We start from the raw sequence: 27514 nt of genomic DNA on the forward strand, positions 1-27514 counted from the left end.
AGACCTACTGAGTCAGAATCTGCATTTTAACAAGATCCCGAGGTGATTAGTATGCACATTAAACTTTGAGAACACTGATATAATGGACGCCCAGTTCCCCATTACTCAATACTCATGGCCAATTTTGTTTCATTTATACCCACCACCACTTCCACAGGATTATTTAAAAGCAAAACTCCAAGATTAAGTTCTTAATATCACCTAGTGCAAATTTCCAAAACAACCAAAGTTTGGGATCCTTGGGACTGTGATAAGGATTATGCCAAGGGATGATTCAACTCCCCTACTTTCCCTGAAAAATGAATTTCCTTTACCCCACATAACCTAGCGTCTCTGAGATGCTGCGCTCTAAAAGGAACACCGAACAAGGAAAGCTCTTGGAAGGGGCCAATGCCCCTCAGCATAAATACGCACACCTGTCTCGCCCCAACGTCTGCCACACCAGGAGCAAATGTTCCATCTCCAGCGGAAGGCTAGCAAAATTAAGAGGGAAAGGTCCACTTAACGACAAGAGAAAAAAGCAAGGAAAAAGAAATGTTTAAAACACCCAAGTAAACAAACGTCTCCAGGTCTTATCCTAACCAGTGGTTGTCGCTGGCCAGGTGCAATTTAAATCTCCCGGGGTTGGACGAGCAGAGGGACAGGAGAGCTCAGAAAGGGTGTGGCGATTGGCTAGAGGGAGAGCCAATGGTACGCCAGGCTCCCTGTGGGGCGAGGCTTACCTAGTCGCTCGCTGAACGCTGGTGCGCCAATCGGCATCCGACTCTGGCTGCGGGGCGGGGCAAATCGTGCTCCTGCCCGAGAAAACTCACGCCCCCGGGTGATGTACGAGACAAACGATTGGCCGAGGGGGTCTGGGCGGACGCGCGGAGATTGGCTGACGCAGTTTAGAGGCGAGCGGGATAGGTTATTGGGAGGGCGGAAGGTTTGAATGGTCAAGGTCTGTGGCAGTTGATATCCTCGCACGCAAGCTGTAGCTTCGACTCTATGCGGAGAGAAGCGGCAAATCCTGACCCTGGCCTATCCAGTCGAGAAGCAGAATTGTAGCCTGGTTAATCGCTTCCTTTCTCCAGATTTCCTTTACTTCTGCTCCAGTCTTCACTTGTGTCTGATCCCCATCCACTCCCTTTCTCCTGAAGGTAGGTCTCAGACTCAAACCTGCGGTTAGCCCGGAGTCGTCTCCGCTACAGAATCGCCGAGACCCCATGGTCCCTCAGGGTCCGGTCCGGGCCCCGCAAACGGAAGTTCGGAAGACCTAATAGGCATTATCACGAGTTAGGAGAGGTGAATTCCTTCCGGTCAGGAATCACGAGCTGTGTGGCCCGGAACCAAAGGGTTTTTTCCCTCTTTAAGGTCCTGAGATTGCCTCTCGGTAAATTCAGGTTCCGACGAAAAGGCCAAGCCGCTTCGGGCAAGTGCGATTTAACCATCAAGCCAAGTTGTGATTCACGGTTTGGGGATGCCCCTCCTCCGATACCGATCCGCTCGCCGCTGCTGGGAAGGGTCGGGGAGGCTGTGACAGCTAGTCAATATAGACGACGTTCGCCTCTTAGCTAGGTTTTATTGTTTTTCTTAGTGAGAGCTCGGAGACCATGTCTGCAGAACTCTTCTCATTCACGAGAGAGCCAGGAAGCCCGGGCTCAGGACCTAGTTTTAGATCCAATCAGAGGAAGATATTAAACCTGCTCCTGGAGAGAGACACTTCCTTTACCGTCTGTCCAGATCTCCCTAGAACGCCAGTGGACAAACTCTTTGGTGATTCTGGACACCTAAGCATTTTGTCTGGGTAAAGCTTTTCTTTTCAGACCTTATCTCCTTTGCTTTTCTAAACAGTTTTAGGTTTTGTTTTTGTTTTTAACTATGCGGGCTCAAAGATGACAGTTTAAGTGTCAGCTCTGCCCTTGACTAACTATGTGACCCTTTTGAGTCTCAGGCTTCTTTTCTGTGACATAGAAATAATAATACTATCCTATCTTATGAGAATCTTGCGAGAATCAAATGATGTGATGTCTGGGAAAAGTCTTTGAAAACTCTTGCATTGTGTGAGTTGGTCACTTTAGTGGTATCAATATTAGTGTTACTGTTATTGTACTTTAAATTTTGGTCATGCCCTGATGCCTCAGCTAGCAAACAAAGTTGCAGAGTTATGGACCTGAAAAGTACTAAAGATTGCAGGGAGAAATCAAATTTATGTACTCATGGTGCACAAGGGCAGAAGATGTGGGGTCAAGACCTATCTTGGCCAATGAACTTTGGTTCTTAATTTAAAAAATTATCTTGTCTCAATATGTGGGTGAGGAGAAAATGAGGTACAGATTATTGGAGTAGAGAAAAGGTAAGAGAGTTTTCTCATCCTAGTCTGAGATATTTCCAAAAGCAATTAGATTTATTTGGACACTGTTCAGATTATGTGATAGTCATTGAGAGGTGTTTCAAAACAAGAGGATAACACGATCTTTGTCTTTTAAGGATATTACAACTTAATGGGAATCTTGATGTATTATTGTCTCAACAGAGGAACCCCAAAATGTTGCCTTGATCTTTCGAATCTTAGCGGTGGAGAGATGTCTGCCACTCAGCTTACCACTTCTGCAGACCATGATGAAACTGGTAGGGAGAAGGGAGGTAAAGGCCTCAAGGGAAAGAATAACTTTTAAGGGGGAGGGCAGGGTAGAAGGATAGAGATGGAAGGTGATAAAGATAGGTAGCGAGCCTTGAAGTTGGAATTTTTTGGGTACCCAGAAGATTTTTGAGGAGAATGATTAAACCAATGGGAAGAGAAAGATCACACTAATAGGAGCCACTTTGCATTTGAAAAGTTAGACAGGAAGGAATATGTGTTGACTGATTGATTGTGAGAATGAAAGTAGTAGTTAAGATGAGTTTTATGCCCTAGTCTAATCTCAGCAGAGGCAAAGAAACCCACATAAAGAAAAACTTTGGGGTCAGCAGGTGATGCAGCAATTAAGTGCGCACATTCCGCTTGGGCTGCCTGGGGTTTGCTGGTTCGGATCCCGGGCGCAGACATGGCGCCACGTGGCAAGCCATGCTGTGGTAGGCATCCCACATATAAAGTAGAGGAAGATGGGCACCGATGTTAGCTCAGGGCCAGTCTTCCTCAGCAAAAAAGAGGAGGATTGGCAGCAGTTAGCTCAGGTCTAATCTTCCTCAAAAAAAAAAAGAAAGAAAAATTTATTAACTAATTCTTATGTGTTTTTATAAGGCCTGTGCCTGAAAGAAATATGTTTTATTAGTCAACCATTTTAGTATTTGTTCTAATTTTAGATTTACTGAGTGGTAAGCTTTCTTTTCTACTCACGAAAAAAATCTCTGTAGGTTAACATAGTGTACTGCTTCCTAACTTTTCTTCTTTCAGTGACACGTGTAAATTCTTAAATTTCCACGAACTTGTACCTTGTACCCTGCTACCTTGTACCATGAAATTGGTACCTATCAAGAGACTTTGTGTTCAAAAGGTCAGCTTTTGAAATTAATATGACTTACTGGTAATGAAGATATCAGAAGGAAAGACAAGATGCATGGACAAGAATAACTCTTCATATCTGTTTGCAGGTCACTTGAATTCTTCAGGACCTCAGGAGATACAATTATCTGCGATGTAAGTTCTTTTGCTAAATGAACCCCATGCTGAATACTGACACGGGGATTTTATCCTATTTAGACTATGCAGAGTATAGAATGTGTCACTTTGGGTGTAAGTGGGCCTGAAGGCCTAGATCCTTCCCTTGAAAGGTTTTTAAGTTTCCTGGGTCTGAATAGTGTTGTGAAAATGAAGGCTACTCATTTTAACCATCACATAAATCAGTATTATCTTTAAAAATGGAGGAAAATGGAATACTGCACTTAGGCATAGTCTGTTATCTGCATGTGAGTAGTGCTATATCTTAGTGGTTAAAAGTGCAGAGTGTAGGCTCTGGAATCAGAGAGTCTGGATTCCAGTGGCTTACTGCTTCACCAACTGTGGCTCTGACAAGTCTGTTAACTTCATGGGACCTCAGTTTCTTTGTTCATGATAAAGAAGTAATAATAAAGAGATAATAATAACACTTCTGGGGCCAGCCCCGTGGCCAAGTGGTTAAGTTCGCGCACTCTGCTGCAGCGGCCCAGTGTTTCGTCAGTTCGAATCCTGGACGTGGACATGGCACCGCTCATCATGCCACGCTGAGGCAGCATCCCACATGCCACAACTAGAAGGACTCACAACTAAGAATATACAACTGTGTACTGGGGGGCTTTGGGGAGAAAAAGGAAAAAAATTTAAAAAAAATCTTAGGGGGCTGGCCCCGTGGCCGAGTGGTCAAGTTCGCGTGCTCTGCTGCAGGCAGCCCAGTGTTTCGTTGGTTCGAATCCTGGGTGCGGACATGGTACAGCTCATCAAGCCACGCTGAGGCAGCGTCCCACATGCCACAAGGAAGGACCCACAACGAAGAATATACAACTATGTACCGGGGGGCTTTGGGGTGAAAAAGGAAAAAAAAATCTTAAAAAAATAATAACACTTCTGATAAACAGCCATTGTAGGGAAATTTAATCCTTAGAACATACCAAGCATTTAATAATATTTGTTATTATTACTCATGAGGATTCTTTGTTGAAGATCTTAAAATGTTCAATCAGAGAATACTCAAGGAATGAAAAGTAATTTTAATTCAACTTCTTAACTTATTAAACTCATTGTAAGTTTTCCATTTGACTGTGTTAATCTTTTTAGAACTTTATCCTTTGATGCTGAGGTAAATTAGGTGCTACATTGGTGCACGAGGGAAGGCTTTCCATGACTATTTTTATCAATACATGTGAAAATTTCACTTTGTATTGCTTGTATTTTCTTTGAATTGCTTAAAATGTCTTAACCCATGTAGACTGGATAAAATCCTGGGAGGGAGGATAGAAATTCATAAAAAGTAAATATTAGCTCCCAATAGTCAATGCTGGAAAATTACTAAATTGTTTAATTTGTCTACATAAGATATAGGACAAACTCATCATCTTTGATGCGTGTGTATATATATATATATATATAGTTATGTCACTTAATGTCTTGATATTTACCACAGAGAGCACCCTATGTATTGTTATCGGAGGAGACATAACTAGATATAGGACTCCTAGAATGGAAGAAAGGAAAAGTTGGGATGCCCCGAGCCACTGAAGAATAACCAAACAGTATTTGGGGCTTAACTAACTGCAGTTCTTTTGATCTATAGGAATCATCACCAGAACGTTATAAAATGCAGCCCAGTAAGTAGCCCTTCTTTCTTGGGTGGGGTTTCTTTCTCAGGTGGGATGCAGAGGCTTTCCAGCTCAGCTGTGGCTTGAAGATGCTAGATGGTCTCAAAAAATGGTCTCTTGTAGGCACAGCTGCTTTGTAGCACTCCAAATGCCTTGGACCACAGCAACAAGAAGAAAGATGTGATATGTAGCTCATCCACAAATAAGGAAAATGTGAGTGTTTAATGGAAACCTAGATACGTTAGCAGTTTTCTTTCTTTGAGTGGAGCAACTCATCAGTGTCATTATGAGACCTAGAGCTGTTTATGCCTCAGTTCGCTAGACAAACAAACTGCATCACTATAGGAAAAAAATTCTTTATGGTATGTTTTGTTTTTTTCTCTTTAAAGTTTGACCCTAGGATAAAAACCTAGCTCCAAGTCTTCCACAGCAGGCCATTATTACTCATGTTCAGTTGATTGGTTTAAGGACAAAAATCTCTAGTACTGTAGTATTAGGAATTTAGAGATAAATTCTCTCTTTTTTTTTTTAAACAGAGAGAGATAATGTATGTAACTTGTTCACATACTTTTTGCATGGTTTCACATACAAGTCTGGATTTCTTAATTTCTTTTTATTTCCCTCTTAGTTTCTTAGCCCCTGTTCTAAGAAAGCCATGGACCTTTTTGTCTAAGCCTCAGGGCCTCCTTCAGAGCCACCTAATCATTAAGATAATTCTCTAACTAATCCCTTCAACTGATCCCCTTTTCTAGCCATCTTTTTCTCGTCCCTGCCTTCCACCCTTTCCCCCAAGTCAATATCTATAAAGGATAGCTGCTGTTCTTCTTTTCTCACATTGACTAAGTTATGCCTATGTTTTTGGCTGTTCTAATCAGCTTTTTCTTGATTTAATACTGTCCTTCTAATCTCCCTTTAAAATCACTTTTTAAAAATCTCACCATCCTGTCCCCAGTCAGCTCTTTTTTTCCTCTATTCCTTTTGCTTTAATCATAAAGTTAGCATCCTCTAAAGCAAATCTACATAGTGTACATCAAATCCAAAGCATAATTTATATCCTCAGGATATAGGGTCAACCTTGATTACCTTTAATGTGTTTCATGAGGGCTATTCATGGCTTCACCAGATGAAATGTTTTTACCAGGGCCTGCCAGCACTTCTCTTCCTCCAGCAAATGTAGTTTTTCTTATGCAGGAAAACAACACTTCAAGGCCTTTAGAGTGGTGGGCACCCAGGAACCTGAAGTTTCGAAAGAGACCAGAGGGGCCTTATATGTCTCCGCTTTCTCTACTGGTGAGTCACTGGACATTGTCATCAAGGGTCAGCTGAAGTGTTGTGGGGTATAGGATAGCAGGTCTGGATTTATGACCCTTTGAGTTTTTCTAAGCTGGCTTGACTGAGCAAAAGGGTTGGAGAAATAACGTTTGACCAGGGAAAGGGAGGAGACGTATGTCCTCTAATCTTTCTATTTGTTTAAATTTTAAAGGGGAGAAAAAATTGTTAGGCCTTTTAAGAAATTTCTTCTTTGTTCTTTAAGTGTTTCCCCCCTGATTTTAAAAGTACTGTGTGCCAATTGTGAAAAAGGTTTAAAAATATAGGAAAGTATAAAAAAGAAAATAGCTATCTCATAGAGAAAAGCCACTGTTAACATTTTACTTATTGCTTCTCAATCTTTTAATTGTGTGTAAAGTTTTACAAAGTTGAGGTCATATCCTACATATAACTTTATATCCTATTTTTAAAGTTAATATTAAAACTCTTAATAAATTTTATTTTTTAACAGATACTTTTATTCTGATAAATGGACCATAATTTACCTAATTACTTGGTCATTGTTGGACACTTAGTGGTATCCAAATTTTGCTTTTATAAATAATGGTCTCTTGTAAGTTCTTGAGCATAAATCTTTGCCTGTATGTCAGATTTTTTTTTCTTTCTTTAGGGGATTAGTACCAAGAATTGTAATTATTGGGTTAAGGGATATAAATGTTTTTAAGATTTTTATTTTTTTTGGCTTTTTTTTTTTTGGGTGGGGGGAAGACTAGCCCTGAGCTAACATCTGCCGCCAATCCTCCTATTTTTGCTGGGGAAGACTGGCACTAAGCTAACGTCAATGCCCATCTTCCTCTATTTTTTTTTTATATGTGGGACGCCTACCACAGCATGGCTTGCTAAGTGGTGCCGTGTCCGTACCTGGGATCTGAACTGGCGAATCCCGGGCAGCCGAAGCAGAACGTGTGAACTGAATCGTGTGCCACTGGGCTGGCCCCAAGACTTTTGATACATATTGCCAAATTCCTTTCCAAAAAAGTTTATAAGAACTTACATTTTAATGAGCAATCCATAGCTCATTTGGATAAATGATTTGTTACGATTTTTAAAAAATTACTAATTGGGTAAAAAATTTTATTCAACATTAAAAATAATTAGTAGTGATTTCAGGGACTTGCCTGCTGGCATAGTGGTTAAGTTTGCATGCTCTACTTCAGCAGCCCAGGGTTCACAGGTTTGGATCCCAGGCATGGACCTCTGCACAGCTCATCAAGCCATGCTGTGGCAGTGTCCCACATACAAAATAGAAGAAGATTGGCACAGATGTTACCTCAGTGACAATCTTCCCCAAGTAAAAAGAAGATTGGCAAAAGATGTTAGCTCAGAACCAACCTTCCTCAGCAAAAAAATAATAATAATAATAATTAGTAGTGATTTCATGTGAATATTAGCCATGTATATTTCCTCTGATGAATGATTGTGTCATTTGTCCATTTAGCTACTAGAGTCTTAAGTCACCCAAGCACTCATTTGCTTTTAATAGACTATGGACTCAGGATACTCAAGAGATTTGGATTCTAATCTCAATCCTATGGGAAAGCCATTTTAATATATCCTGTCCTAAGTAGATAAAGTTGATCATGTTTCATGTTTTTTATTTCTTGGAGGAAGGGAAGACTTGGAACATGGTAAATTACTGGATAGTCTTTTGTGTGTGTGATTTTTTTTTAATGTGGTAAAATATACATAACATAAAATTTGCCATTTTATCCATTTTTAAGTGTACAGTCTAGTGGCATTATGTATATTCACAGTGTTGTGTGCAACCATCACCACTGTGCATTTCCACAATTTTTTCATCATTTGAAACAGAAGCTCTCTACCCATTAAACAATAATTCCCCCTTCCTCCCTCCCCCCAGCCCCTGGTAATCTCTAGTCTACTTTCTGTCTCTATGAATCTGACTACTCTAGGTACTTCATGTAAGTGGAATCATACAACATTTGTCCTTTTGTATCTGGCTTATTTCACTTAACATAATGTCTTCGAGGTTCGTCTGTGTTGTAGAATATATCAGAATTTCGTTCCTTTTTATGACTGAATAATATTCCATTGTGTGCATATACCACATTTTGTTTATCCCTTAATTTGTCAGTAAATATTTGGGTTGTTTCTACCTTTTGGCCATTGTGAATAATGCTACTATGAACATTAGTATACAAATATCTGTTCAAATCCCTGCTTTCAGTTCTTTGGGGTATACACCCAGAAATGGAATTGCTGGATCATATGGTAATTTTATGTTTAATTTTGGGGGGAACTGTCATACTTTTATCCATAGCAGCTGCCCCAGTTGACATTTCCTACAGCAATGCCCAAGAGTTCCAATTTCTCCATGTCCTTACCAACACTTGTTATTTTCTGAGGTTTTTTTTTAATACCTCTTCTAATGGATATGAAGTGGTATCTCATTGTGGTTTTGATTTGCATTTCTCTAATGACTAGTTTGGTGGTCTGGTGGTTAAGATACAGCGTTCTCACGGCTGCACCCAGGGTTCGTTTCCCGGTCAGGGAACCACACCAGTCAACTGTTGGTTGTCATACTGTAGCAGCTGCATGTTGCTGGGATGCTGAAAGCTATGCCACCAGTATTTCAAATACCAGCAGTGTCACCCATGGTGGTCAGGTTTTCAGTGGAGCTTACAGACTAGGAAGAAGGACCTAGCCACCCACTTCCAAAAAAATTGGCCACAAAAACCCTATGAATAGTAGCGGGGCATTGCTTGATATAGCGCCTGAAGATGAGAGGATAGTGCAAAAAGACAGGGCAGGGTTCCACTCTGCTGTACCCATGATCACTAGGAGTTGGAATCAACTCAATGGCACTAGCAACAACAAAATGACTACAAGTTATGTAGTCATGGGCTAATTGGCCATTTGTATATCTTCTTGGGAGAAATGTCCTGTTTGTTTCTGTTGTTGAGTCATAGGAGTTCTTTACATATTCTTGATATTAATTCCTTATCAGATATATGATTTGCTAATATTTTCACCCATTCTGATGGTTGCCTTTTCACTTTGTTGATAGTATTCGTTGATGCACAAAGGTTTTTAATTTTGATGAAGTCCAATTTATCCATTTTTTCTTTTGTTGCCTGTGTAGAAATTGTTGCCAAATCCAATGTCATGAAACTTTCCCCCAATATTTTCTTCTGATAGTTTTATAGTTTTAGCTCTTACATTTAGGTCTTTGATTCATTTTGAGTTAATTTTTGTATATGGTATAAGGTAAAGGTCCTGGGTAGTTTTTAATAGTCAGTATACTTGACAGGACAATGGAAACTTGGTGGAAAATGAAATGAAATATCTGGGCAGCCCCATTACTAGAGTTCCAAAACTGGATAAAAATCCAGAACTAGAAGACCAGACAGAGGAGTTTTCAGATGAATTGATGGAGTTTTCCCTGGATGATCAAGAAGAGGCCAAGGTAAAGTGCTCTCTTATGGTATCTTTGCATTTTTCATCTTCCTTCATTCTTGAATAAACAATATTGTATATCTAACATGTTGCAGTCACTGTACTAAGTGGTAGGTCTGCAGAGATCAAGAAGATACTGTCTTTACACTCTAAGGGTTACCTGACTGATAGGGTATAAGGTTACCGTGGGATTCTTCTTATTGCTGGATGAGAAGGCTCTAGTTAGTTTGAGTTGATCACCATCAATGTAATCTGGTGTAAGTGATGCCTCTAGAATAGTGGTAATGGATGGAATATACCTAGCATGATTTTTCAGGTATTTTACAGTGTATCTTTTTGTCTTCTTTTATCCTCCCCATATCACTGGGAGGAATATCTGAAGCCTATGGCTTATTGATCACATACTGATTTGTCAAAGATAGTTTCTGAGGCATTTAGCATTTCTGAATCAACTTCATTTCTTTGAGACAAATATGTGTAGGGATGTGTTTTTTAAATTTTTTCATTATGCAAGGCAAATGTGATATAGTAGATTCTAGTCTTATTCTCTTGTTTAGTGTCATGACCAGGAGCAAGACACTTAAACACTCTTAGGGCTCAGTTTCTCCTTTATAAAATGGAGAGCATAATAATAAAAGGATACCTCCTCAATAGGATTGTTGTGAATATGATAAAGTATTAAAACCAGTTTGTCATAATGATAGCTTGTCAAAAGTGCTATGAATGACAGAGTGATATGAAAAAAGGACCTAGGAGTTTAGAAGGGTACTATTTTTAACTTTAAGTAACTAGAGAAATGGTGGTGCTATAATGAATTTGCAAAGAAAGGTGAAATCAAAGAGACTAAGGTGTTCTGTTTGGAACATTTGAGTTAGAGGTGGCAAAGGAAATTTAAATGGAAATACTGAATGAGGCATTGGAGCCATCAGGACTGGAAATGTACATTTCAGGACCATCTGCATAGAGGAGAAAATGAAGGCTAATGACTCCAAGTTTAAAGGCAGAGAGAAAGAGCTCTTGAAGAAGGAGTGCTAGCTACTGAGGAGACATAATGAAGTAGTGGATACATACAGGAATAACATTGTTCAAGAATCAGAAAGGAGAAATCTAGGACACCAACAGAGGGGTCAATTTTATGTACTTACTCATTTTATACATTTGTTTATTGTGGTAAACTGCAATATTCATAAAATTTACCCTTTAACTATTTTTAAGTATACAATTTGATGGCGTTAAGTATCTTCCTGTTGTTGAGAATGTACTTATTCATCTCTAGAACTTTTTCAACACCCCAAACAGAAACTCTTTGAAGAGTTTTATAGTTTTATTGCTTAAATTTGGGTCTTGATCCATTTTGAGTTAATTTTTGTGTCTAGAGTTAGGTCAGGGTCCCATATTCATTCTTTTGCATGTGGATATCCAGTTTTCCCATCACCATTTGTTGAAAAGACTATCTTTTCCTTATTGAATGGTCTTGATACCTTTGTTGAAAATCATTTGACCATATATGTGAAGGTTTATTTCTCAACTCTGTATTATAGTCCGTTGGTCTTATGTCTGTCTTTATACCAGTACCATAGTTTTGATTACTGTAGCTTTGTAGTAGGTCATTTTATACATTTCTTTTTTAGGAAGGTTAGCCCTGAGCTCACTGCTGCCAATCCTCCTCTTTTCGCTGAGGAAGACTGGCCCTGAGCTAACATCCATGTCCATCTTCCTGTACTTTACATGTGGGACGCCTACCACAGCATGGCTTGCAGAGCGGTACCATGTCCATAGCCAGGATCCTAACCAGCGAACCCCAGGCTGCCTAAGCGGAACGTGCGAAGTTAACCGCTGCACCACCAGACCGGCCCCATTTTTTTTTTATTAAGATTGACACCTGGGCTAACAACTGTTGCCAATCTTCCTTTTTTTTTTTTTAAGAGTGGCACCTGGGCTAACAACTGTTGCCAATCTTTTTTTTTTTTTTCTTTTCTGCTTTATCTCCCCAACCGTCCCCCCACCACCCACCCCGGTACACAGTTGTATATCCTAGTTGCAGGTCCTTCTAGTTGTGGCATGTGGGACGCCGCCTCAACGTGGCCTGAGGAACGGTGCCATGTCCATGCCCAGGATCTGAACCCTGGGCCGCTGCAGCGGAGCGCGTGAACTTAACCACTCAGCCACGGAGCTGGCCCCATTTTATACATTTTTTAATTCACAAATTATACTTGAAGATATTCTCCTTGTAAAAAATTAAAACATAATAGCGAAAGCTAACTAGCCCTATCTGTGGACCATTCCCAGCCCGGATTGGAGGGTGACTTTTAAATTATCTGAGATTAGAGGGAAAAGTCAAGATCATGGGAGTCTATGGAGCATAGTGGTCTAGAAAGTATAGACTGTGGAGCCAGACCGCCTGGGTTCATAGCTTGACTCTGCCGCTTGTAACTGTATGGGTAAGTTATCCGATCTCCCTATGCCTGAATTCCTTAATCTATAAAAAAGAAATCGTTTTAGTAACTATTTCATAGGGTTGTTGTGAGGTTTAAATGAGTTAATTACACATAAAGCATTTAGAATTATACTTGCCAATTAATAGTCCTTAATTATTATAGTGTGATGTAGTATAAGTGCTTAATTATTATAGTGTAAGAATCAAAATGTGTGTAGTTATGAAGAAGACTGATAGATCAGGGATGCTCAATGACCTTGACGTCCTCAGCAAAGTGAAAGTTTAAGTAATCTGATGACTCAGAGGAAATTGTTACACGAGGATCTTGAAGAGAGTGGATAAAGTTATAGTCAACTTTCGGAAACTGGAAGGGAATTATTAAAAGGCTAATAAAATGGTATCTTTGAGGTCCTATAAGACAAACCTGCATGGTATACTCTCTTCCTACAAGAATGCTTTTCCCTGGAAGCAAGGCACTTTGGAACTCCAGGAGTGACTAAGTAAGGCTTGGAGGTTGCCAATGGTAGATGAAAAACGGGTCAAGGAAGCCTAGTTGATAGTGAAGGCAGCAGAGAGTAGATGATGGTGAACCAAAGCCTGGATCAGGAGCCAAATGTCATTGCGTAGACTCAATAAAGTAAAAACAGTCATGTGATTGAAAATTGCTGACGAGATAGAAAGGAACTGGTGTAGAAAGTTGTGAGAATCAGGGGAGATTTTAATCAATTTGAGAACATGTCACATTTGAATTCTTGGTGACGGAGTGATAGAGGATGGTTGCAGATTTTTTTTCATCTCAGTTTGTTGAGAGGTTAATGTGGAATGCAGGAGAAGCTTGGTGTAAATATTTGAGGAGTTGAGAAGTCACACTCTCCATGGATTGTCAGTGAACTTTGTACGAGTGTAGAGAAGTAGCATGGGCTTTAATGTTGAGGGTAGTAATGGGCTAGAGTGGAAAGGAAAAATGAAAGCCCAGTAATAATAATAGCTCCCATTTATTGACTACTTAGAATGTACCAGGCACCGTGTGCTGAGCAGTTTACATCCATCATCACATTTAATTCTCCTATCAGTCCTGAAAGATTATCTCTCTTTAAGAGGAGAACATTAGGCCATGAGGTACAGTCTCTTACCCAAGGTCATAAAGTTAGCAAGTGGCAGAGCCGGTATTTAAACTAAGATCTGCCTGACTCCAGAGCCTATGTTTTTAGCAATATTATGGTGTTTCCTGCTGAAGATACCTGGGAAGTAAAAGTCATCCTAGGGACATATAATAATGTTAGTTGCTTTTTGTGTAAGATCGGTAAAGTTGAATACCCTGAGTTTGAATGAACTAAAGCGTTAAGAAGGATGGTGAATCAATTATCTAGAACAATGCTGTTCAGTAAAACTTTCTGAGATGATGGAAATGTTTTTTTATATCTGTCCAATACAATAGCCACTCACCACATGTGGCTGGCTATTGAGCACTTGAATTGTGGCTAGTACAACTGAGGAGTTGAATTTTTAATTTTCTTTAGTTTTAATTAATGCAAATACCCACCTGCGGCTAGTGTTACTATAGTGGGTCGTGCAGATCTAGAACCCTCTATAAAGTATGGTCCCTGGCGTAGTGGCAGCTGTAAGAGGTAGGAACTTCTTCGCAATGCAGATTTATGGGCCCTCCCCAGACCTTCTGAATCAGAACCTCTGGGGTTGGGACCCAATGATCTGTGCTTTAACAATCCCTCCAGGTAATTTTGATGCACATTAAAGTTTGAGAGCTACTGTTCTATAACATAGTATTAAATTTTGTTTTGTTTTAATTTCGTTGGTTTGTGGGAAAACAACAGAACCAAGATATAATGTGAAAGGAGCAGGATGTGTATTGGGAGAATTGACAGTGACCTTCCTGAAACAAACATTTCTGAGGACTTGCTGATAATGGAGAGTAGATTTGTGGAAAAACAGCAAGTTAGGGATAGTTAGCATAGAGAAAAGTTTGCTAGGCCTTCTGAAAAAAAAAAGAACAATGTAAAATAAACATTTAGTGTTGCTTTTACAAATATATTTTAGTTAGTCTTCGTATTTAATTTGCAAAGTGTTGCAGTTAATATGGTCAAATCTCAACCAGTGTTAATTTAGTAAGTTGAATTTAATGTTGATTAAAAAGAAAGTCCTTTTATTTTAAATTTTATTGGTGGAAATTTGTCTATGGTGTGTTAATATGCTTTTGTGAAATTATAAGTACAGTACAGTGAACATAATTGAATCTATGCTGATTGAAGGTCTTTCATAGTCTCAGATATGTTCTGAATTGTGTCATATAGATGGTATAGGAGAGTGGATTTAAAATAGACTGACGCCAGGAAATCTCTGAAAGTTTTGTATGTTTACATGGAAGAACAGCATATGGCTGTTAGGTATTTATTTTGTTAGTCTTTATATTAAATCCCTTTATGGGCTCATTTTCTTGGATTGTGACTCATAAGATCATTTTCAATTGTGAGTCCTCTGTATAAGAGTATGCATAGCAGTAGGTTTTAGATTAGAAAAATGGTAGGGATTTTTGTTATTGGTTTGCCTTTTTGATGCTAAATGAAAGTAGGTACCGTGTAAGGCAGTGAACTCCTTGGAGATTGGTATAACCTTAGTGATTTCTAATTCATTCATTTAAAAAATATTTATTGAGCACCTGTTAACTGTCAGGTAATGTGCTAGGCACTGGTGATACAATGGGAACAAAACAGACTAGATTTATGCTCTCTTGGAGTTTAAATTCTTGTCAGGGAGACATCAGAGAACAAAAAATCACCCATGTTTATCAAGTTAATAGATGGTCTAGTTAGAGTTCTTGGTTGCAAATAACAGAAACTGATTCTAGTTACCTCAAGTAGAAAAGGGATTTTCTGGAGGGTACTGGGGAACTCAGAATTACCAGGAAGGCCAGAAAACAAGGTAAGGCCTGGCCGAAGTTCTGTAGGAACATTGTGCTTGGGATGCTACCACTTGCTGGCTGGACACTCAGTGCCACCGTTACTGGCACCCTGCCACAGAACATAATCTGACCTGCTGCTGGACTCTGCTGCTCAGGGACATTTGCTGTCACCTACTATATTCTCTACTCTAATGCATAAAAATGTCTCAACCAATCCCATGCTCTTGTGTTACTCATCATGGTTCAAAAATCAGGCAGGAATATCTAGTTGGCTATAAGAGAATGGAAAAGGGAGTATCTTCCCCCTTTGGCCTCTTTATTGGAAGGTAGGGCTGCCTCCCATCTAGTTTGAGATTTTACTAAAATAGGATGCTTGGTAGCCAAATTGCAAATGACTGCCATAACAGACAAAATAATTTAACTATTGCAAATTGTCCACGTGTAATGATAGAAACAAAATGGGGGCCGAGATACAGACTAATAGAAGGGAACTTTTAAATGGGGGTAATTAGGAAAGGCCTCCTCAAGCAGAAGATATTTAGTTGAGAACTGGTTGATGAACTGTCCTGGTTTGCCTGCAACTGAGGAAGTTCCTAGAATATGGGACTTTTAATGCCAAAACTAGGAAAGTCCCGGACAAATTGGGATGAGTTGGTCACTCTAGTTGTGAAGTACAGAGTATGTTTGTTTGTTTGTCTGTCTCTTTCACTCTCTTTCACTGCTATGTCACCTAGTAGGTACTCAAAAAGCGTTAAGCAGATATGTGGATACGGATGGTTAGAAGTAAGAGCAGAGGTCTTGAAGAATGGAGATTGAAATTTGAGAGTTATCAGCATAGAGAGAAAATTTTAATTCATGGGTAGAAAAAAAAAATCACCTATGGCAAGAGTGAGGAGATAAAAGAGAAAAGGACCAGGACCTAGCCTTGATGAATCCATCATCTATTAGAGGTTTGGTAGGCGAAGAGGCCAGACAAAGAAGACTAAGAAGGAGCAAGAGAGAGGGAGAAGCATCACAGTTCTTTTAGTATAGGGGTCGCCTACCCTAGAGCCGAACTGAAAAAAGCTAGGAGGTGCTGTTGAAGCCAAAGAAGAAGGGAGTAGCCAACTCGGTGGAAGCAACATGTGGCAACATGAAGATTGTTGACAAGAGCAGTAGAGTAGTGCAGACAGAAGCCAGGCCTATGAGTGTATAGGCTATGAGGAAATGGTGATGCCTCCTTAGTTTACAAAATAATAATTCAATTATTCAATTAAACCTTTTATAAATTTGCAGGTAGAATCAAGCTTAGCAAGTTTCCTTTTCTTCTTTCTGGCCTTTTCAGAGCTTAAAACCCCCAGATTTGGAAAGGCCAATGATTCCTTAAAAAATGAAAACCAATAATAGATTGATTTTGAGTGTGATCTATCCCAGCTGGTCCTAGTGTCTCCCCACACCAGCTTCTAGGAACTGGGAAACTTCCAGCTAACTAGACAAAGCTAAAGTATCATCATCATCATCCCTCCATGACCCTGTTTGCGATGTTTCCCTTTGTTTTCATGTAAATGTATTGGAAAGAGTCTGTCAGAAGAGTAGTGGCTGTGTCTGTTTGTTAAAGTAGTTTCCTACTATCATTTATTTCTGGCTTCTTATCCTTGGACTATATGAAACCCAAAAAGATGTTTATCACCTTCATTGTCACCATCATAATAGCTACCAAAACTCTAAAGCGTCAGTGCAACAGAATAGTGATTCAAGAAACAGACCCATGCATATATGGTCAACTGATAATTAGACCAAGATACAAAGGCAGTTACATGTTGAAAAGTTTGTCTTTTCAACAAATTGTGCTGGAGCAATTGGAAATCCATATGAAAAACAAAAACAAAAACCTCAATGCATCCCTCACACCATATGTAGAAGTTAGCACAAAATGGATCATAGACCTAAATGTAAAACCTAAAACTGTAAAACATCTGAAGAAAAAAACAGGAGAAAATTTTTGTGACCTTGGGTTAGGCAAAGATTTCTTAGATATAACACTAAAAAAATGGATATAGTTCACTTAGTAGCTAATTAATTCCAAACTCTTTAAAATAAGCCCTTAGCTTAACAATTACGGTATGTTTCTTTTTTTTTTCAGTGAGGAAGATGGGCCCTGAGCTAGCGTCTGTGCCAATCTTCCTCTATTTTGTATGTGGGATGTCGCCACATCATGGCTTGATGAGCAGTGTGTAGGTCCACACCCAGGATCCAAACCCGCAAACCCCCAGCTGCTAAAGCACAGCAGGGGAACTTAACCACTAAACCACTGGACTGGCCCCTACACCATGTTCTAGAGAGCCTCTTTTGGTTAGAATAAACAAAGATTGCACCAAGGCCAGCGAATTTGAAATCCTGATCTGCCTCTCCCCTGCCCTTCTTCTCAGGGCAAAATTGAAATTATAGGAAGGGAAGTCTGTCACGGAGGCTGGGTAGCCTGCTCCTCAATCCTTTACTATGTGTCCTCTCCTGCCATAGCTTTGGTTCATCCATCTATTCATCGTTGGCCTCATGGCCTTTACTTTATCTCTTGGCTTCTTCCTTTTAAGCATTGGCATCTGCTGCTGCCTAATTGTTTCTCCATTTTCCAAGTTAGACTTCCAGAAGAGGGAACCTGATGGACCCAGATTATTTTTACATGTTCTAGGCCACTAAATAGGTGTGCTCAACCAGCAATGTGGTCCAGTCCTCAGTGGCTTGCAGCAGGGCAGTTTAGACATAGGGAGATAACTGGCAGGGATCCTAGGAAGTGTAGAATATTGATTATATAAAATGTGGACTGGTTTTGTTGGGGTCCTTAAATCTTGTTGTCAGTGTCTTAGGATCCTATAGAGAAATTGGACTTGGGTTTGTTTTTTATCACATGACTGGAGGAACTTAGCTTGTGTTTGCTTTCTCCTACCAGAATTGGTACACATAAGACAGTTAGCTGAAGAATTTGGTTTGGCTAGAGTTAAAACATCTAGGGGAGATGGAACATGCAGTCTGAGGAGAAAAATGTTAATAAGGAGGGGAAGACAGGTTGCTTACCTAGGGGATTGCTTCTCAAACTTGAGTGTTTCTGGAAATCACCTGGGCATCTTGTTAAAATGCAGATTTTTAATTCAGTAGGTCTGGGATGAGGCCTAACATCTGGGATTCTACATTTCTTTTTTTTTTTTGAGGAAGATTAGCCCTGAGCTAACATCTGCTGCCAATTCTCCTCTTTTTGCTGAGGAAGACTGGCCCTGAGCTAACATCTGTGCCCATCTTCCTCTACTTTATACGTGGGACGCCTGCCACAGCATGGCTTGCCAAGCGGTGCCATGTCCGCACCCGGGATCTGAACCGGCAAGCCCCAGGCCGCCAAAGCGGAACGTGCGAACTTAACTGCTGCACCATCCAGCCAGCCCCTGGAATTCTGCATTTCTAACAGGCTCCCAGGAGATTTCATGCTGCTGGGCTACAGACATACTTTGAGGAGTAAGAACCTAGGGGTTTGATATTCCCAAACAGGCATCTCTGAACAGAAGCAGGCTGTATCGCTCTCCTTCATTGCCAGAGAATTTGAACAGGCCAATACTGAAGCAGGTGGTAAAATTCAAGGACAACCCAATACCAGATAAAGTAAAGAAGAAGTATTGTTCTAGCCACAGAGAGCTCAGGAAGGTAAGAACTTTTTAAGATGAGAATCTGTTTAATCTTTTATTTCACTGTCTTCTCTACTTTTCTAGTATGGAGATTGCTTTAGTATATCCTTTTTGTCTTCTTCCTCATTACTTTTACTTTTTTTTTTTGAGGAAGATTGAGCTAACATCCGCTGCCAATCCTCCTCTTTTTTGCTGAGAAAGACTGGCCCTGAGCTAACATCCGTGCCCATCTTCCTCTACTTTATATGTGGGACACCTGCCACAGCATGGCTTGACAAGTGGTGTGCAGGTTGGTGCCTGGGATCCAAACCAGTGAACCCCAGGCTGCCAAAGCAGAGTGCACAAACTTAACTGCTACACCACCGGGCCAGCCCCTACTTTTACTTTATCTCTTTATTCTTTCCATCTTTCTTTTTCCCTTTTATACATCTGCATCCATATGTAAAATATTTATCAATAAATATCTATGTTATATTATTCTTTGGAAATGACGTTGTCATGCTGTCTTCCCAGCCCTCTTTTTTTTTAAGATCTGAGAGAATACAAGGAACTTAGGTTGGTAAGGATACTTACTGCTGTTTTTACCTGCATTCTGTTGGAAACAGCATCATAGAGCACACTGGTTTCGTGGATTACAACCTCTGAAAAACTTAGCCCTCAACCCCCACCCCTACTTAAAAAAAAAATCTAAATATATTTGACTATTTTATAAAATCAGTATATGACAGTATAGAAAAAGCAAATAAGCAAAAAGAAGCAGTTGCAAAATGCCCATAATCTCACAGGCCAGAGATAATTACTGTTAACACTTGATGTATTTTCTTCCAGACACTTTTTTTTTTTTTTGCTGAGGAAGATTTGCCCTGAGCTAACATCCATGCCAGTCTTCTTCTATTTTATATGTGGGTCACCACCACAGCATGGCTGCTGACAAGTGCTGTGGGTCTGCACCCAGGAACCGAACCCAGGCCACCAAAGCAGAGTGTGCCAAGCTTAACCATTAGGCCACAGGGCTGGCCCCCAAAAAACTTTTCTATGCAAATATTTTTTTTCTCTTATTAAAGTAGTATTATAAAGTACGTATTTTGTAACCTACTTAATGATATTATAAACTTATTTTCATGTTAATGAAATTAACCTACTATATACTTTTTATGGTGTAATACTAATCCATAATATGTCAAATATGATTTGTTTAACCACGAGCCTGTTATTGAATATTTAATTTATTAGTAATTTTCCTATATTATAAACATGCTGAGATATCCATCCTTACAGCCAAATCTTTGTGCATATCTTTATCTCCTTAGGAAAACAAGTGGAATTATTAGATCAAAGGGTATGCATATTTTTAATGAGTCTCCACTCCTTCCATCCCCTGGTTTTTAAACCTTTAACGTGAGGATTGGGGGTGAGAGGAATCTTGTCATCTTCAGGGCTTAGGTCTAAAGAAGACAGTCTCTCTCTGTGACGTTAATATCACTCACATGTTGGAGGAAGATTCTAACCAGGGGCATCTGATTGGTGATTTCTCCAAGGTGAGTTTGGTTACATCCATTCTATATTTCGGTGAGTCATTTTGGATCTGAATCTTTTCTTCTCTGCTTGCAGAAGACACTAGGTATAATTATGCATCCTCACTAAGTACTCTTTGATATCCTGAAGGTGCGTGGTGGTAGATCTAGGCCCTAAGACTTTCAGATGCTAAAGTATTCCTTGTTCGTTCTGGGAAAATCTAGAGCAGTGAGGAAAGTGTGAGGCTTTTTACTTTTTTCTTTCTTTATCTTTTTTTTTTTTGAGGAAGATCAGCCCTGAGCTAACATCTGCCACAAATCCTCCTCTTTTTGCTGAGGAAGACTGGCCCTGAGCTAACATCTGTGACCATCTTCCTTTATTTTATATCTGGGACGCCTGCCACAGCATGGCTTGATAAGCAGTGGGTAAGTCCGTGCCCGAGACCTGAACCGGCAAACCCTGGGCTGCTGAAGCGGAGCACATGAGCGTAACCGCTATGCCACTGGGCTGGCTCCTTACTTTTTTCTTTTTAAAAACATCTTTTAAAATTATGTAAATAATTCTTGGTGATTACAGAAAAGGTAGAAAATAAAATCTACCCCAAAGGTTATCAACCACAGTATTATTACTTTTAACATCTTGGTATATATTCCTCCAGACTTTTTTCTCTGTCTTTTCACAAACACACATACACAGATATATTTTTTGTTTTTCCACAAAAAAATGGTTTATAGTTTTGTGATCCACTGGGGGTTTTTTCCTCATTTGATGTATCAGGAACATCTTTTCATGTCAATGAACAGTTCTGTTTCATCATTTCATCATTTTTAAATAGCATAGTATTTCATTTTTTTGGCTGCCCATAATTTCTTGATGAGTCCCTTCTCATAGGATATTTACTTTTACAGTTTTCTTTTGTGAACTATACCAAGATGGACATATTTGTAGCTAAATCTAAAACTTTGTACACATCCTTAATTAGTCCCTTAGAATCAGTTCTTAGAACTGCTGCATATGCATATTATAGACACCATTGATTTTTGAAGGCATCTGGGATTTTAAAGGTCATTTGGAAAGAAGGATGATATATGGGTCTTTGATCTCAAATCTGGGTATAGAAAACTTGCTGTTATTTCAGCTGTTGGGTATTTCTAGGTATGTGTGCTGCCAACCGTGTCAGGGAGACACCAAGATCTGAAGTACGTCAACCCAGAAACAGTAAGCAGATTTCTGGAGATGGTAACTGGTTACGTAAGCTACCATCTGGTCTATTCTGTCCCTAAAATCCCCACTTTCATTTGTATTTCTGTCACTGTGTTTACTCACATGGGCTCCTCATTCAGCTGAAGCTGGATTAAAGGACTCCCTTTTATCCCATTCTTCTGTCACTTTTGTTTTTAATGAAACAAATGATATATAATTGTTATGAAAGAAAGAAAGAAAAGGAAAGAAAGAAAAGAAAGGAAAAATCACCCAATTTGGGTGACCTTACATCCTGGTTTACATGTTATAATCCCTTTTATGCCTATTAATGCAGGGTAATTATTAATAGTGTTGTCTTTCATTCTCAAAAGTGTCCTGGTTTGTGCAATAATTATTTAGTCACCCTACCCATAATCTTGCCACCAGAGATAACAACTAGTAATATTTTCCTATGGCCTTCCACATTTTATTCTGGCGTATGTTTTATAAAAATAGGATCATAATGAACATGTAGTGTTGCAATTAGCTTAGTGAGACATTGTAAACATCTTTCTATATCAATAAAAAGATATCTGTATTATCCTTTTAATGGCTATGTAATATTCTATTATACTGATATGTATAATTTATTTAACCAAACCCCTATTATTGAATATTTATTTGTAATATTTTCATAACCTAAAAGAATGCTGAGATGAATATTATTGTGCCACATCTTTGTGTACTTTCCTGTTTACTTAAGATGTTAGAAAAGAAATTGCTGAGTCAAAGTGTAACTATATTTATTTTTATATGTATTCACAAAGTTTCCTCCAGAAAGGTTAAACCAATTTACACTCCTACAAGTAGCTTAAGTTTCCTCCTCTGGGTATTAACCCTTTCCTTCCATATCCTTTTCTGAAAGACTTGCTTTCTTCCTTTACAGTGGAGGGTGGGGAACCATCTCCCATTTCTTCTTGCAAAATTGGCTTCTGTAGCTGCTACCTGGGCCCCTTGGGTGTCTTCTGAGAGGCTGATTGCAGCCATGCCTGCCTCCAGATGAGTAGCCTGAATATGGTTTTCCCTGGTGTCCTGGCAATACCAGCTATTTTGGTTCTCCAAAAAGGCCATTTTCTATTTTATCCTCTCATGTGGAGTGGAGTTGAGCCATTGCCACATTTCAAACACAGGAGGACTTTGGAGGTTGGGAATACAGTGGAGTCCTGGGTGACTAAAGGGAGTGCAAATAAGAAACTGTGTGACTGGCTCTTCTCTCCCTCGGAGTGACAGTGGGCAGGGTATTCAATCACAGTTTCTGTGCAGGTGGCTGCCTTGCTGTCGGGGAAGTTCCAGGGTCTGATTGAGAAGTTTTATATCATTGATTGCCGCTATCCATATGAGTACCTGGGAGGACACATCCAGGTGAGGTTACATTGGGGTCATTAGTAGGGAGGAGCTGGAAATAGCTTTCTATTTATGAACTCTAAAACCAGGGCATAGATTATACGTTTGGAGTACATCAAGGCTGAAGTCCTCATTCCTGTTCTAATTCTGTACATCTTGAACAATTTACTTTCTCTTTCCTTCCTAGACCAATCTCCCTTTTTTCTATAGGAGCCAAGGGCTCCTACCTGGAAATAAAAGCATTAACCCAAGGACTGAGAAACACTTTGCAAACACTTACTGCTCATAGGCATTCCTCACAATGATTTCCACACTTTAGGGTGGTTCAGTTCTGCAAACATCTATCAAGCACTACTACATACCAAGCTCTACACTAGGCCCTGGGGGTAGATAGAGAGATATAATTAGGTCTCTGCCCTGAAAGTGCTTTTAGTCTAGCCTTCCTGGCCCAAACATCCCAAGATGGTATCCCAGTTATTTCTAAGTTTTGGAACTGTCCACAGGCCCTTAAGGAAGTACTTACTAAAATTCTTCTACAGGGAGCCTTAAACTTGTCCAGTCAGGAAGAACTGTATAACTTCTTTCTGAAGAAGCCTGTTGTCCCTTTGGACACCCAGAAAAGAATAATCATCGTGTTCCACTGTGAATTCTCCTCAGAGAGGGGTCCCCGAATGTGAGTGTCTACATGGGGTAGGGCGGGTGGTGGAAATGGATCTTGAGTTGAGACTTACAACCAGGGAACCTTCCCAGAGCAGTTCAGACAGAGACTGAAATGAACAAATGCTTTCTACTGCAGTTTGAAGAATGTTAGGGAGGTGGAAGGAAAGGGTTTCTACAATTTAAAAATGTGGAGCAGTGAAGAAAAAAGGATTGGGAATGAGCCATCAATGGAGGAAAGGAGAAAGTGTGCTACTTGAACCTGTTTTGCAAGAACAGTGAGATCTGGAGGTCCTTTTTGGAGTTAGCAATAGTCTAGTCTTTCTCCCCATCCCCAGTAAATGGCCAATGAAATCCTAACCTTGCTTCTTTCTACCCCACCCATCTCTGGATCTTCTCTAAAGGTGCCGCTCTCTGAGAGAAGAGGACAGGGCTCTGAACCGGTATCCTGCATTGTACTACCCAGAGCTATATATCCTCAAAGGGGGCTACAGAGATTTCTTTCCAGAATATATGGTAAAGGAAAGGGCATGTGGGGCAACAGGGGAACTCAGACTTGGGGGAGCCAACGTTAGCATGCAACTCCCAGGGTGTGCAAATCCCTCTGAAAAGAAACTGCTGCTCCTTCTTAGCCTCCTTATTATACTTAGTAGGCAGAGTTCAGGAGTCTAGAGGATCCCTTACTCTGTCCTTTACCTTTCAGGAGCTATGTGAACCACAGAGCTACTGCCCTATGCATCACCAGGACCATAAGGCTGAGCTGCTGAGGTGTCGGAGCCAGAACAAAGCGTGGGAAGGGGAGCGGCAGCTGCAGGAGCAGATTGCCTTGCTGGTGAAAGACGTGAGCCCATGATAACGGGTCAGCCCCTGGCTGCCTGGGAGTCGTCAAAAGACACTGTAGAAACTCTGAGCAGAAAGAGGCTATCTTCTATGTATTAACCCAAGATTGTTAAAAGATGTCTGCAAATCAACAGGCTGCCAAACTAATGGAATCCCAGGCCTGGCGATTGGTTAGGTTTCAGTAAAGCTGCTGGCTTGTGGTTAAGTCCTGGAGCTGGCTCTATAAGGCTGTAGCCTTGGGTTGCATACATATTTGTGTTGCTTCAGGAAGCAGTTGCATTCTCTTCCCAACTACTCATATCTTCTCACAAGCCAGCCAGCTCTTTCTCTCCCTGTGCTTCTGGCTATGCAAGAGAGTTGTCCATCTTTGTATTTTCCTTCTTTGTTTCCCTTTCTCTCTTTTTCTTAAATGGGAAAATAAACATTGCAGAATGAGGGATGTGATTGTGAGCCCAGTCTGCCCCTAGAAGATCTGTATAAGGTCAGTCTCCTTCAGACATAAAGGTGTAACCATCTCTGTTCAGAGCTGAGGCCATGATGCTTTTCTCTAGACCAGTGGTTCTCAAAGTTTGGGCCCTGGACTATCAGCATCATCTGAACTTGTTTGAAATGCAAATTTTTGAGCCCCACCCCAGACCTACTAAATAAGAACCTCTGAGGTTAGGGCCTAGAAATTTGGGGTTTAGTAATCTCCCTTTCAGGTGATTCTGATGCACACCAATGCTTGAGAACCACTGCTCTGGAGTTAAGGAAAACCTTTTAACCTGCATTTTTCAGCAATATTTCAGGCTTTCCTTTCCTAGATCATTCCATGGTATGAGTTAGCTGAAAGTGTGCCCCAGACTCAGCACTCTGGTATCTAGGCTCAGAAAACCACAATGATTGACATTCTCTAAGGCGGCTGATAGGTCTGAGTTGAGATCAGAAGGTTCCTTATCTAGAGTCTCAATGGGATTTTAACTTTTCCCATTTCCCAGACTCTTCCCCACTCCATTTCACATCTCACAAAGACAAGTTTAGGATTTAGGATGCTTGGAAGTAGAGATTTGTGCTATGTGAAGACAGGAATCAAAGAATATAAAAGTACCAAGCAAGATCAGTTGGACTTAAGGGAGACTTTGTGAACTGCAGTCTTCAACAATAGCTCAGGGTTTCCTTTCTTAGAGCTCTTTAAGGCGAGTAGGCTCTGTCAGCATAGTAAGATACAGCCATACTTGGTCTAGGTGGCAGTGGAATTGATTGAACATTGTCATTCTCTGGTATTATCCTAGTAGTAGTCATAGCACAGGACCAGAAAAGGACCAAGGGCTCTGAAGCCCAGACTGAGATATAATAGAGACAAAAATGACATCTTGCTGGGTTCTGGAGCAGAGAGAATTTTTACAAGTGAGCAGGAGGGAAGGAGGGCAGTAGCTGCTCTGATTTTGCACGGTTTGCAAGTGCTCTGCTCCTGGAGTGCCACATGCATGCTTCACAGCAGAGGGCACTGCTGTATTCTCTAAGCCAGCCACTGAAGCCTACCGCCTCCGGTCATAGCTCTCCTAGCTCATGCCTGTCTGTCCAGAGGGAAGCTACCTCTCTGGCCTTCTCCCTGAGCCCTTGAGCTCAGAGCTCAGAAGGGCCGGGGGCAAAAGGGAGAGAAAAGCTGCTGCTACGCTAGGTGGGGATGGCCAAGGGAAAGATGCTGCTCCTCTGTCCCAGCGCCCCCCCCCCCACACTGCCCGACCCCCAAGAAGGAACTCTAGTTAGTGTGAGGAGGAAACTGCTTGAAGCACCTCCACTTCCAAGTGTGAGGAGGGCTCCCCGACTTACTGCCTTCCCTATTGGGTCATTTCCTGATAATTTTCCCCAGAAAGGTAGAACCAAGGACCCACCTGGGAAGAGATTGGTGCACATGTGTTCACATTTCAATTATCTCAGTTAAGTGGAAATTCTGAGTTACAAAACAAAAAACTAGAACTTACTTAGTTATCTACTTTGTGAAAAGTTGTATTTGCCTAAAGGGCAACATTTTCCCATATGATTTCTTTTAATGTTCTCCAACTATATAGGTACCGTGTGATTTGATTCATGTTATTTTAAGGAACAATACCAACAGTAGCTAACACTTTTCAGCTGCTTACTGCATACAAAACTTTTTATGAACTCATTTTATATATATAAACTAATTTTTACAACAATCCTATGAGGCAGGTAGTCATTTTTATGCATGTTTTACAGATAAAGAAATTGAGGAACAGAGGGATTAAGTGACTTGTTTAAGATCACACAGCTAATGAATGGTGGAATTGGATTTTTACCCAGGCAGTATGGCTCCTTAATGAATTTTGTTGTTACCAAATCCTCATCAATGAACAATGTGTCTTCCTAAGTTAGCACTGTATTAGGTGTTAAATATGTAAGAGCCTCAATTGTAGGTTCTTGAGAAATCCAGGTCATAGGGTTGCTTGGGTTTGGGAAATGAGGCTGAGGGTAGACACTAAGACCCTAGCTCAGAACCTCGGCACAAGGCCGTCTTAGGGGGTTAGCTCTGCACTGGTGTCCTTGCTCTGACTGGTATTTGTCCATCATGAAGTCAAGTAATAAAGAATGGAAATCTTTTGGACTGAAAACTGCTTCTGGTTGTCAATCTCAGCCTAGGAGCTGGCTGACCTCTGCTACAGAGAGGGGAGGAGCATTTCCCTTTCCTTATCAGGAGTATAAATTGGGAGGCATGGAGGATTTTCTTTCCCCATTTAGTTAAGGCAGAATGTTAGGGAAACACCAATGCCTTTAAACATATATCTAGGGTTGTCACTCCTAAGTACCACAGATATTCAGATGTGACAGTCCCTGCCCTCAAGAAACTGAAAAGGTAGAAAATAATTCTCTTTGTTCCCATCCTTACAAACACTCTGGCCCGCTAGTATATTC

The 27514-nt window shown here is 40.4% G+C and overlaps 1 protein-coding gene across 4 annotated transcripts; it reads left to right on the top strand.

Moving 5' to 3' along the window:
* Positions 1-981: 981 nt before the first annotated feature.
* Positions 982-27209, top strand: CDC25C (cell division cycle 25C). Of its 4 annotated transcripts, none has more exons than XM_070517304.1 (15): positions 982-1139; positions 1577-1786; positions 2516-2610; positions 3574-3619; positions 5229-5262; positions 5377-5466; positions 6445-6543; positions 9854-10009; positions 18870-19022; positions 20440-20541; positions 21674-21736; positions 23024-23122; positions 23644-23777; positions 24166-24277; positions 24465-27209. In XM_070517304.1, exons 2-15 carry the CDS (start codon positions 1593-1595, stop codon positions 24612-24614), a joined length of 1527 nt encoding a protein of 508 aa, XP_070373405.1. In that variant the 5' UTR covers positions 982-1139; positions 1577-1592; the 3' UTR covers positions 24615-27209. The 4 variants fall into 4 exon arrangements, with proteins under 4 accessions (XP_070373405.1, XP_070373407.1, XP_070373406.1 ...); XM_070517303.1 differs by having other exon boundaries at positions 1001-1139; positions 2516-2625; XM_070517306.1 differs by lacking the exon at positions 1577-1786.
* Positions 27210-27514: the final 305 nt, after the last annotated feature.

This window comes from Equus asinus, chromosome 9 (genome assembly GCF_041296235.1).
Source record: "Equus asinus isolate D_3611 breed Donkey chromosome 9, EquAss-T2T_v2, whole genome shotgun sequence".
NCBI lineage: Eukaryota > Metazoa > Chordata > Mammalia > Perissodactyla > Equidae > Equus > Equus asinus.